Here is a 13,284-nt window from a genome sequence, read left to right on the forward strand (position 1 = left end):
ATTTGCTGCCTGCTTTTCAAAATCTGTTGTATTTATAATCATTAACAAATTCTGTTTTTTACCTTAAAGGTATGTTATTCTTTGTGTGTTTGGGAGAGGGGGACAGAGGAGTAGATTGCAAGAGGATACAAGAGGATATATAGGCTTAAGCAATTGGACAGTCATATGGAAACCAAATAGTTTTTCCCAAATTTGGAAAAATTTTGATGACTAGTAACCCAATGCTGCCAAATTTCATGATGTTATCATGAGCCTTGTGGTATTTGTTGTCCTTAAAGCCCCAGCTCCTGGAGTTAGGCATTTGTCTGAGAAGCTCATCTTTTTATTTTATTTTATTTATTTATTTATTTAATGTTTCTCGCTCTCATGGTTCAGGAGAAAAGCTTGGAAATGTGATCCAATTGTACCCTGAAGACTCAAAAGTCATAAGATAGATAAAGGGTTCCAAAATATAGTATTTTTAAAAATCACATGACTTTAAACAAGTCTAGTGATTTTTTGTTGTTTGTTTGTTTGTTTTTTTCAGGACCTGACTTATGATTTTTGGATGCTTGGGCTTGGCAGTACTGCTAACTTTTTAACTACTAACATTATTTCCTTCAGAAGAAAAGTTAATTAGGTAACTTAGGGACCTGTGGCTCATTGTTTGTTAAAAGTAGGTTATGTGAATACTTCATCTGAATTTATAAGCCTTTTAACATAAAAGCTGTCTACAAACTATTTCTGCACCTTCCATATAAAAGCAGTCATAATGATATAGAGCAAAAGTTACTTAACATTAACCATTGCACTTCCAGTACTGTTAAAAGACATGGAAAAGAAATAGTTTGAGTGCCCTTCCAACATTCCAGAAATACTATATGACCCTGGTCACTTAGGCTAGCTAGAGGATTCTTCTTAATCTTACCAGTCAGGGATAAAGATGAGGAGATTAGAGAGTGCACACTGAGCAGCTCTTTGGCTATATATATTAAATTATATTCTAATGAGAGGAGCATAAGAGGAAAAATTGTTTCCCTTTCCAAAATATTTATTGCTCTCGCCTCAGAGAATTAAGCATACATTGTTGTAAGCATACATTATACCTTTTTTTCATTGTTTTAAGAGACATCTGGAGGTGGACATAATTACAGTTACTTGCAAAGTAAAAACATATTCAGAGAAACAGGTAAACTGAAGGCTAATGAAAAGATATTTTAAATGTGCAAATATGTTTCTGTAATCACTAATCACAAAAGGTAATTTGGGAAAATTTATGGGACTTAACATAGAGAACATGCAAAGAGCAACCTGGGCTAGACAGGGGTGGCAGACCTTTGTATTCTGTGTGGCACAAGGTTTCATATTCGAAATCATTAACTGTAAATGGGTTTAGTTTTTTTTTTTTAACTAAATAATATTGCTAGTTAAGTTAATGTATCAGCTACCATTTTCTTGTGGCTGTGTCAGTTTTATTATTGTCTTATTGGGGTCTGATATAAAAATGTTTCGGTCAAACAAAATTTAGCAGAAAATGCTACTTTAAAAATTACTGCAAAGTATCATTTGAGTTACTTTTTAACAGTTATTCACTTATGGACTCTGCCTTTTGACCTGTGTCAATTGCATCTGTAACTTGGCATGTAGACACAATTTGCTTTGACTCAGTCCTGACACTGGGTATTATTTAACTATCCAGGATGTGTTACAACAACAAGGGGCCAGGTAAGCATTTTTATCTTTAGTTTGTGAGATGGCAACAACTACCCAAAAAAAAAAAAAAAGGGGGGGGGGGCAGTTGAAAGGTGCAGTTGAAAATAAACTTTATGAACTGGTGATCATAGAAATGTGATGTGAAATCTTACTTCAAGGGAGGGAATTAATACAAGAGCCAGAACAGTAATTCAGTTGTATAGAAATATTTTAATAAAATTATGTGAAGAAAAAGATGCAGACATAATTCTGTGTGTGTGTGTGTGTGTGTGTGTGTGTGTGGGGGGGGGGGAGGGAGGGAGGGAGGGAGGGAGAGAGAGAGAGAGAAAGTGTGTGTTTGTGTGTTCGTGTTCAGGTTGTTAGATTCTTTTCATTATAAAACCCTGTGTTCAGCTGCTTATAACTTTTGGCAAACTAACCATTCAAGCTGAATTTTTCCATGCAGTGTGTCTGTCACAGGCTGAATTTTTGAAAAGTTTCAGCAATTTTGGAGAATGAGGTTAAGGAAAAATAAATTTTTTAGCCAGTATTGAAAAATCTTACAGCAATTTCCTGAGAAGCTGTAGTGCTTCTAGGCTTTAGAGCAGGGACTTGAAATTTGGCACTGTGATTGCCCTGGGGTCAGAGAGGTGCCTTTTGGCTATCCCCATTAAAATCTACTGAAACTTAGCAATTTTCATACATGTGAAAATCATTGTTTGTGCATGCTTGGTAGAGGTTTGTTACAGAGGGGCAGCTAAATTTCCAAACATTCTATCTACAGTGAGCATGCTCCATCTTTGCAGAATTCCTTGTGAACCACACTAACCACATTCAGCCCTCCCAGAGCTCATTGAGGATGCTCCAATCCAGAACTGAACAAGCATTTATTTTTCTGTGCAATTACTGTGTCTGGCAGTCTGGCTCTGCTATGGTACCTGACACTAGAAATTAGGTCAGGGAGACTCTCTCCTGTGCCTTTGCTGTCGTGCTCTGTTACTGGTGTCCAGGCATATATAGGGTAAAAGGAGGAACAGCCTAAATGGACCGCACAGAGGCGTGGATAGGAGGTGGGGATGGGATGCATTTGTCTAATTTTACGTCAGTAAAGTTCATAGAACTAATGTCTTCCTTTTGTGTTAGGACCTTTGGGACGATGAATGTACAGCAGTGGGGAAATCAGATGCCTAAAGGTTTTTGTAGCAAAGACATCTCTTTCTGAATCATTTCAACTTTCTTTGTAATATTTTTGCCATAGTCTCAATGAGCCAGTATTCCCTTTAGTGTTAGCGATGAAGAAGATTATGAGAGAGGATCTCCTCTGTACTTCAGAATGTGGTTGGTTGCTATTTGTCTCAGACACTATGCAATAACGGGCTATTGGCCAATTCTGGTTTATATGTTTGCTTTTAAAATCCACTTTTAAAGGTTAAGATTTTTATTATATATCATAAGTAGGGGGATGTAGCTAGAAGCAAAATTTGTTTCAAGCCACAGTAGCAGCTTAAAAAGACCTGCAGATAATAGCAAGGAGGACCCTCCTGCACCAAATATTAGCATCCAATATTTTTGAAGCTTTGTGAAATACTTCTTCACACCCCTTTTCCCTACTCCAAACAAAGCCCACTGTTGTTCACTGTTATCATCCCAGTGTGGACCAGGCTGGGCTTTAGGATTTTGGAGAGGGTCAGGGAAATGGATTTTTTTTGGCCTAAAACATAATTCACTTTATATGTAAAGGAGATCTTTTTCTCTCCTCTTGTCTCCCACCTGCAACAGCATGACCGGGGAACCCAGCTGATAGTGCTAGAGTCTGTGTGTAGTTGCCAACCTTTTAAATACAATTAATAGATAGTTATCCTGATAAACCTCTGAGCTGATGGAGCTGTTGTCTGCCTTCTTGGTCAGCCACAGTGAATAGTCAGTCAGCAATAGTCAGTCTTAGCAGCCCATCTTCTTTCTTTCTATCCATGTAGATTCATAGCATGGTCTACACTAGAGAGTTTTGTCCACCAAAGTCACCTTTGGTCGACAAAACAGAGGTGGTGTACACACTGCAGTCAGTCCCCTGCCTACAAAACTGCCCTGTTTTTTCAACAAAATAAAACCACCTTGATGAGAGGTGTAGGGCTTTTGTCAGCATAATTAGGGCGACACAGTGTCAATGTAGACACTGCGTCCCCTTACATCGGCTTGGGGCTGTCATTCTTGTTAATTTCACTGCTGTGCTCCAGGCTGGAACCAACAGCCATGTCAATTTCACAGCTCAGATGTGTAATTGACAAGGCTGCCTCCAGAGCAAGTGGAAAAACAGGCTCTCAACCCAGAGCAGAGACCAGCAGTCTGGGTTTCTTGCCCCATTCCCAGCTGGGAGCGGGAACCAGCCACCCAGATTTGTAGCAGCCCGGGAAGCAGGGCAAGAAGCCCAGGCTGCTGGTTTCCACTCTTGGCTGGTAGCCTCCGGGTGCTTCTCCACCTGCTCCGGGGCAGTCTTGTCAAGTAGGTGGCTGAGTTGTGAAATTTACATGGCTGTCTGTTCCTGAGGGGAGCAGGAAACAGAGAAGCCCCAGGAGACTTCTCGCAGCTCCCAGCAGGGAAAGGGAGAAGTCCCCAGTGACTTCCCCCAACTCCTGGCAGGGAAGAGGGAGGGGAGAAGTCCCTGGCAGCTTCCCCCAACTCCTGGCAGGGAAGAGGGAGGGGAGAAGTCTCTGGTGGCTTCTGCAGGCTCCTAGCTGGGACCGGGGAGTTGGGGGGCAGCCCACAGGGAGCCTGGGAGCTGAGTGATGGGACTCTCAGCTCCCCACACTGCCCCTTAGGTTGGTGGAAGTGGTCCTGGTGAGGATGCACTCCACCAACCCAAGGAGGGCAGGATGCAAATCAGCGACCGTTGTAATTACAGCAGTGGCTATAAGTCGACCTTATTTTTTTTTTAAAGTGTCGACAAGGCCATAGATCCCAAAGCCAGAAGGGACCATAGTGATCATCTAGGCTATAGGTCTTCCTCAAAGTAATTCCTGGAACATATCTTTTAGAAAAACATCCAATCTTGATTTTAAAATGGTCAGTGATGGAGAATCCACCATAACCCTTGGTAAATTGTTCCAAAGGTTAATTACTCTCACTGTTAAAAATTTACGTCTTGTTTGCGGTCTGAATTTGTCTAACTTCAACTTCCAGCCACTGGATCATGTTATACCTTTCTCTGCTAGATTGAAGAGCCCATTGTTAAATATTCCCCATGTAGATACTTAGAAACTGTAATTAAGTTACTCCTTAACTTCTCTTTGCTTCATTAAATAGATGGAGCTCTTTGAATCTGTGACTATAAGGCATGTTCTCTAATCCTTTAATCATTCTTATGGCTCTTCTCTGAATCCACTCTAATTTATAAACGTCTTTCTTTAATTGTGGGCAGCAGAATTGGACACAATATTCCAGCAACAATCATACTAATGCCAAAACCAGGTAAAATAACCTCTTTACTCCTACTTGAGATTCCCCTGGTTGTTCATCCCAGGATCGCATTAGCTCTTTTGGCCATAATCTGACACTGGGAGCTCATGTTCAGCTGATTATCCACCACAACCACCAAGTCTTCTTCAGAGTCACTGCTTCCCAGGATAGAGTCCCCATCCTGAAAATATGGTCTGCATTCTTTGTTCCTAGATGTATACATTTATATTTAGTATTAAACATATTAAAACACATATTGTTTGCTTGTGCCCAGTTTACCAAACAATCCAGATTGCTCTGAATCAGTGAACTGTCCTCTTCTTTATTTACCACTCCCCCAGTTTTTGGGTCATCTGCAAAGTGTATTAGTAATCACTTGGGTGGCAGAGACTTCTTCTTGAAGGGTGGGAGCACAAGGGAGAAAGCAGCTGTTTCTTCTCTTCCTTCCTGCTAATGGAAAAGAAAATGGTTTGTTATATGTGAAGGGAAAGGGTGAGCAGAGTTCAGAGCTGGTTTCCCTGTGTGTAAATGTAAGTGATCTAAATGATCTTGTGAAGAGCTTACAGATGAGTTTCTCACTGCACCCCTAAGGTGGGCATGTACCAATGGAGTTAAGGCACAGAAGTTGTTTTTTCCATCGTCCCATACAATTGCAGTACAAGATTGTAGGCTACTTGATGCTTTTGAAGCAGATTTTTTTTCAGGCAAGTGCTGCCTCCTGCTGCTTAAGCAGGTAAAAAGACTTTCCTCTAGAAGATGAAGAGGAAAGAATAAACATAAAAATAGAGCAGGATGTAGCCCATAAAATATCCTGGCCTTCAGGGATGGCAGATGGACTGCAAAGCATCCCTCTGCTGTCATGACCCTGAATTTAGGAATATATTTTTTAGAACGACTCCAACATTTGGAAGTGTGCTTGTACTGTTGTGTATCCATGATTATGATTCCAGCCCAAAAGCCTGAATGAAGCTTGCTCAGGAAATAAGCAGTGCTAGAACCAGCAAGCACCGGTTTAAATGCAGGAATCAGAACTTGGGTTAATTTTAAAAATTAAATCATGGCATTAAAAAAAACTCCTACCGTTACTTACATTCAGTTTCTGCTAAGCAAAGACAAGTCTTTCTGTGTGTCTGATGTCTGTGAAGATGAATTTAAATGATCTACTCTCCTTCAAAATAACCTAATTCACAGAATCGCCTCCAGGACAGAATTCTAGACAACAGTATCTAAAAGTCTGCTCAGTTTGATGGTTGCTTTGGGAATGTGTATGAATTTGAACTTCAATTGAACATCCTACATTTGCTCTGATGTGCTGCTAGAAATTTAAATTCTTATGTTCCAGTGATAATGAATTAATCCCTTCACCACAAGGTTGTGCATATAGCAAGCTGGTGCTGAGGAAATGGACCACAGCTTTTCCACTTCCTGCACTAATATATAATATTGCTATATTAAAAAAAAATTACAGTAAAGGACATTAAGGTTGTAGTCAACTCAAAAGTTAGGAAACGCCAGAATTAAGTTTCCTTGTGCAAAATACTTTAGTCCCCTTGTGTGTCTGTATTATGATTAAAATCTCTTTGGGAAGTTTTCTCAACTCTAAGATGGAAGTAAATGCCTCTCTGAAACTCTATAGCCTGGTAGTTAGGGCCATGGCCTGGGATGGAAATCCCTGGTTAGGTTAGTGTCCTAACCTGTGGGCTCAGGCTATCCTGTATTCTGTGTGTCTGTGGATGAGAGGTAGTTTGCGGGGTGGTTTCTCTCCTTCCTGTGTTTTTTCAGGCAACTGTAATTCTGGCATTTGCTAACTTCCGAGTATTCGACTCTGCAACCTTAATGTTATTTTAGAATAGTTATTTGTGTGTAACTTTTATATATAGCACGTATACAGTATGTGAAAGCCAGTTTGATGCAACTTTGTTGCTCTATTTTTGTGAAATCTCCTCTGCTCCTATTTGGGAATATATTGGGGGGCGGGGGAAGAGCACAGTTTAGTTTATACAGCCATTGTGTTTGTACAGTATATCTAACCATGCATAATGTATGATTTAAAGTTTCTAGTTCAAAGTTCTTGGGAAAAATGTAATGTTTGTGTTCTTTACACCATTATATGATTGTACAGAAACAGGCCATTTCAGGAAGGAATAATTAAAGTAAAGAGTTAGTTGAAATAGTTTCATTATGTGCCAGGATCAGGTTGGTTTTGGGGAAAATCCAAAATATAAATAGCTGCAAATAGACTTTGAAAGTGTTCTGTGTTAGATTGTCAGTAAATATTTTATATGGCCTTAACAAGTCATTTATTACTGAGATTCAAATATCTAATTATCCTGCTCCCACAAGTCTGAAACTTTTCTGTTATGAGTGGGTATGTTTTTGGTATCACTTTCCTTCTCCAGCTATCTTTTTCCAAATGTGTTATCTGGGTGATATACCATACATTAAAGTTTACGTATATGCCTACTTTTTCAAAATGATAAAGCATTTTGGTTGCATTGACTTGAAAGGGTGACTTTTCAGAGCTTAGCACTTCTGGAAATCAGGCCCATTTCAAGTTTCTCAAGTTGGAGACCAGAATCACGAGTCATTTTGAAAAAATAGATCATAAAGTATACCAGCTATACATGATCAGTAGCAATATAATTATCACCACTGTCACGACCCATAAGTCAGGCGGCAAAAACACCTTCCCATGTCCACCTCAGAAATGTTCTATTTCACACTACATTTTAGCAGATTCCCTTTTGCAGGAGCACAGTAGCTCTCTAAGTATATGTGCATGTTAAAGGTGTCTTTAATCTCAGCAGTACAATTGCAAAGTGGGTGTGTGGACTGTAATTATTTAGTCAGATGATAGCAGAGATGATTTTTGCGAATGTTCAGAAATGCACTTTGTTTTGATATTATGACCATTCTCATTCTTTGTCTTTTCTCTCTCTCTCTTTTTTTTAAATAGCAAACCCATGATGGATTTGCTGATTTTTCTTTGTGCACAGTATCATTTAAATCCATCAAGCTATACCGTAGAACTGCTGTCTGCGGAGAAGAGCCAGATTAAATTCAAACCCAACACACCAATTGGAATGCTTGAAGTAGAAAAGGTGATTTTAAAGCCAAAACATATGGATAAGAAAAAGACAACACCCATAATACCAGAGGTATGAATTATACCAAAGATGTTGTTACCTGAAGAAAGAGAGATTAAATAATCTGCATCTTCTGATTGTAATCTATGATGGCAGATTGTTTTTATCCAACTTTTCTAAATGTGATTTATGTTAAATATAATTTCTCAATAGAATATATTTTTCAGGGCATGGCCTGGTGCCATTGTAATATACAATTACATACAGATTAGAGTTTTAGTCCATAATTCCAGTGGTTTGGATGGTTTTTGGATTTTACAGTGATGTGAAACTAATTGTTTGTTCTTTTGGGAATGTAAATATTATATTAACAATCTGAAGTATAAAGTTACAAAGTTCCTTCATGAAAGTATCCTTTGATAAACTCTAAAGCTGTTCTGTGGACAGCAGAACTGTGTGTGTGTGTGTGTGTGTGTGTGTGGGGCATACAATACATATAGCATCTCTTTCATAAACTGAAAAACAACTGCTAAGTCATTATCTGGACTGCTGTAACTTTTACACATCCTTCTGATTACAAATTACTTATATTTCATTTTCATTTAGTATGTGCTCTGCATGTTATTACTCCATCTTCCTGTTGGGAACTCTTCAGCTTTGTTGTGTAAATCAGGGATATTCCTCATGGCCTGGGCAATTTAAGCTTTTGCAGAATACAGAAAATAAACCTTGTTGGGAGCTGCTCAATACTTGTATCATTTTTATGAAGCACACAAAAAGTATAGGATCATTTTTTCCCTGTCCCGTTTTCTCCCTTCTGACTTACCCAAGTGATTTGCAACCTTGTTAAATCTATACAGTGGAGACTGTATCGGCCTAGCTACATCACTGTAGTGATGGCAGCATAACCCTGTAGTGTAGAAGTAGGCTACACCAGCACAAAAGGATTTTCCATTGGTGTACGAACACCATCTCCCCAAATGATGGTAGCCATATTGATGGAAACATTCTATCAGCACAGCTGCATCTTAGGTCAGGATAGCTATTTTGGTCAATTGTGTGGTGGGCTTTTCACATCTCTGACCTACATAGCTATATTGACATAACTTTTAAGAGTAGTCCGAGCTTGTGTCAAAAGTGATACTCCATTAGACAGGAGTTTCTATTACATTTGCTCACACCTTGCTTATAGAGCTCTCTTTGTGATGTTGATAAAACCGTAACAGTAGTGAAATAGCCAATATTGGGGGAGGGGGGAAAGGAGTTTCTAGGGTTGCTGCAACATTCTGGTTTTGTAACAGTTTGGGTTTTTCTGTTTGTATCCTTGAATGCTACTTAATAGAGTTCCTATTTTCTTTTTCAGCAAACAGTAAGAGTAGTTGTGAACTACAAGAGAACACAGAAGACTGTAGTAAGAGTTAGTCCGCATGAACCTCTTCAAGAACTCACACCCATTATCTGTAGCAAATGTGAGTTTGATCCTTTGCACACCGTATTGCTGAAGAACTACCAGTCTCAGGAGCCCCTTGATGTAACAAAATCTCTTAATGACCTTGGACTAAGGGAATTGTATGCAGTGGATGTCAGTAGAGGTAAGATATTTTTATACATAGTTTCTCAGCAAAAGTATGTACACAGGAAATGTTTTTAAAAAATATTGTGTATCTATGATTTCATGTGTTCTAGAAAAATTAATTTCCTTCCAGATACTGCAATAACTGCATACTGTTCTTCACTCATTCTGCTGTAGAACTGGAACCTAAGACTAGTTTTCATAAATTCTGGCAAAGAACTCCTATATAAAACTCCTCAGCATAAACAGTGACAGTTGTGCTAAAATGATGAAGAATAAGTGCGTAAAAGATATTATTATTTTTAAAATCCCGTGTCAGTTTTAGTGCCATTCAAGCCCCAAGGAAAATGGTCTGTCTCACACAGTTCTGGTAGTGCTCCCTCTGCTGGACATTCCCCAGGTTGCACACTAGACCCACATGCTCCTAAACTTCCCTTGGTCTAAGTGGGCTGTTGCCTTATCTTTTGCCTTGGTCTCTTTGGGTATGTATACAATGCAAAAAAAAAAAAAAAAAAAACTTGTGGCACCAAGTCTCAGAGCCTGGGTCAATTGACTCAGGGTCGGGCTGCAGGGCTAAAAATTGCAGTGCAGAAGTTCGGGCTCGAGCTGGAGTCCAGGCTCTCAGACCCATCCCCCTTATAGGGTTTCAGAGCCCAAGCTCCAACCCGAGCATGAATGTCTACACTGCAGTTTTTAGCAATGTAGCCTGTGTCCTGCCCGCGAGCCCTGAGTCAGCTCACCTGGGCCACTGAAGGCCATGCCATGAGTCTTTATTGCAGTGTAGGCGTACTCTCTGGCACGCCTCCTAAGCATAGTCCTTGTTTGTTACCCCTTCACAGAAATGGGGCCCCGTGGACCCATGGCTGACCCATCAGGCTCTCCAGCAGGTTATATGCATCTGTGCTTTCCAGCTCCCTCGGAGCTCCAGCCATGCGGGAGCTATGGGTTTACAGTTCACTCAGAGAGGCGTTGCCATGTTTAAATTCACAATTACTCTCCATTTTAGTTAGCACAAGAAATATACAGATCTAGACAAAAATAATGAATGCACCTGTAGTCATTTCCTTGCCTCACAGTTTCTGCTAGAGTGTTCTTTGGCATAGGCCGGAGTCTAGGAGACATCCTCTCCCTCTGCCCTCTTGCACATGACTTCTCCTTTGAATCCTGGAGTCTGTCTTCCACCCTGTAGGTCAACTGGTTTTTCTCTTCCTCAGCTGGTGCCACAGTTAAACAGAACCCTCCTGCTATGAAAGCATGTCCTTCTTTTCCTGTCTTCTGCCCAAAACTTCCTCTCTATTGCTCTGTGAGTCTTTTTGTGTGTCTCACAAGCAACACCTGGTTTCTTTCTTTTGCTGCTGGGGAAATTCTATTCTCCAAACACTAGCCTTCTGCAGAGAAGTTGGAGCAAAGTGGCTTCCCCAAGCCTTCAACTACCCTATTCTATCTGGACCAGGTCTGTTCACTAATTAATAGCCCTTAATGACAGTCTCTTTCAAAAATCGGACTTGTGGGCTCCGTTCCCCGGTGTCCCCATTCCTTAGAATTTCAATCCAGCATGGATGTCAAAAGCCAACAGAAAAGACAACCAGCCTCACATTCAAAATAGTTTGCAGTCTCACACGGACAAACATAGAGGGTTCCCAATATCAAACAGAATTACTAAATTTTACATAGACAGATTCCCCAAATTGTCACATCTTGCTGAATGGGAAAGGGCAAAATCAGCAGGGAAATAATTATTTCTTTGTTTATAATCCTGCAAGGTTGGATGATCAGCTACCTAACAGCATATTAATCTAATGAAAAGTATGCATTTATATGGTGCCTATCAGTGTAGGATCAGAGCACTTCACAAGCGGTTGGCTTCGTTCGTTAATGGCTTGTGAAGCAGGAAATATTATCTCCACTTTAATGATGGTCAAATTGAGACAGAAGGCAGGGAAGTGACTTGCCTTTGCTCTCACAGATCTTCTGACTCCCAGTCCTGTGCCATAACCACAAGGCCATCTTGTATTAAGGACTCCTTGTAATATCACAGACTTTTTTAAAAAAGTGTTTTGTAGTTTTCTGTTACAAGCACTTTCTCAGAGAGAGTTCACTTGAACATGGTCTGTCAACTTCGACTTTTGTGATTCAGCTGGACTTCCCTAGACCAGTGTTACATGCTTTCTTTCTATAGTCATTATCCCTGCATTTGGCATCATGTAAATTTTCCTCTCTGGCGCAGCCTCATCATTTGGTATGTTTTATTTCAAAGACATTTATCTCAATTTACTTCCCAAATACACCTCAATCAGCAATATCTGAAATAACAGCTTTCTATTTAGAGGTGTTTGGGAATTTTCCATTCAATGATTTTTTTCCAGTGGAAAATGCAGTTTCCTGTGGAAAATTTTGATTTTGGTAAAAATTTCCAAATCAAAATGAAATATTTTAATTTGGGACAGTTCAACCCAATTCAGAATATTTACTTTTTTGAACTAGCCCACAACATTTAATTTTTAATCAGTTCGGCAAAAGATTAAAATTGCATTTCCCTCTGGCTCATTGCCATATGGGAGATGTAGTTCAAGCCACCATTCTCCCCTATGGCTCCCTGGAGGACTGCATTTTCCATAAGAGATTTCCTTCTGACTAAGCTATATTGTACATCATGGGAGTCACATGGATGTATTATGGGAGATATAGTCCAGTAAAGGGCCGTCACCCATAAAAGAGAATGGGGTTCAGAACGACAACTCCCACTGGGCTATGTGCCCTGAAGAAATGTAGTTTTAATGTTGAAATAAATCGAAACAAGGTGATTTGGGTTATTTTAACAACATTAAAACATTTTAATCTTGGGAATGTTTGAATGTTTCATTTCAATCCAAAATGTAAAAACAAAATGTCTCATCATTTCCAAATTGAAATTGTTCACAGAATTTCATTTTGTGGAAAATTTTGAAATTTTAATTTTTTAAAGCAAATGTTGAAATTTTGAAATTTCTTTTGGTACAGAAATTCCATATTTTGCTCAGCTCTACTTTTATTACATTGAGATTTATAAGCACAAGTTTACATTGTAGGACAGAAATACAATAAAAATAACCAGTTGATCCATAGGTTAACTGTTGCTAGATTTTCCCCGCTCCCATCAGAAAACAAAAACACCCATCGATAAGAAAACACAAAGACCCCTCTCCAAACTTTAAGATCTTTTATTCAGTGGTGTATGCCTTCTGACAACATATTTAAATATCTCATGCTTGGGAAGGTCAAAATGTATCAGGTCCCTTGTGGATATCTTCTTTTTCATTTGAGTCACACTCTGAGTAACAGATTCATTTTGGGAATGATACTTTACAGTGGAGACTCTCTTTGATCAAGAAAGGTATTGACTGAGGGAAACAATCTATTTTTCTCCAATTTACTACTTTGGACAAAAAATAAATTAGTTTGAGTTTCTTTCACTGACTGTTCCTGAATTTCTTTTTGAGAATGTGTGCGCTAAAAGTCAAT

At 39.3% G+C, this 13,284-nt stretch overlaps 1 protein-coding gene across 4 annotated transcripts in view; it reads left to right on the forward strand.

The window, feature by feature from the left end:
- COBLL1 (cordon-bleu WH2 repeat protein like 1) overlaps positions 1 to 13,284 on the forward strand; it is a 127,825-nt gene that overhangs the window by 76,577 nt on the left and 37,964 nt on the right. For 3 of the 4 annotated variants that reach the window (XM_067549348.1, XM_067549346.1, XM_067549345.1), the window contains exons 3-4: positions 8,081 to 8,282; positions 9,574 to 9,802. In XM_067549348.1, the coding sequence (XP_067405449.1) occupies positions 8,081 to 8,282; positions 9,574 to 9,802 (431 nt within the window). Of the gene's footprint in view, positions 1 to 1,148; positions 1,169 to 8,080; positions 8,283 to 9,573; positions 9,803 to 13,284 lie in introns of those variants that run through there. The other variant, XM_067549347.1, reaches the window with a different exon arrangement.

Source organism: Emydura macquarii, unplaced genomic scaffold, assembly GCF_026122565.2.
Source record: "Emydura macquarii macquarii isolate MOO-44397 ecotype Brisbane River unplaced genomic scaffold, CSIRO-AGI_Emac_v2 contig_1253, whole genome shotgun sequence".
NCBI lineage: Eukaryota > Metazoa > Chordata > Testudines > Chelidae > Emydura > Emydura macquarii.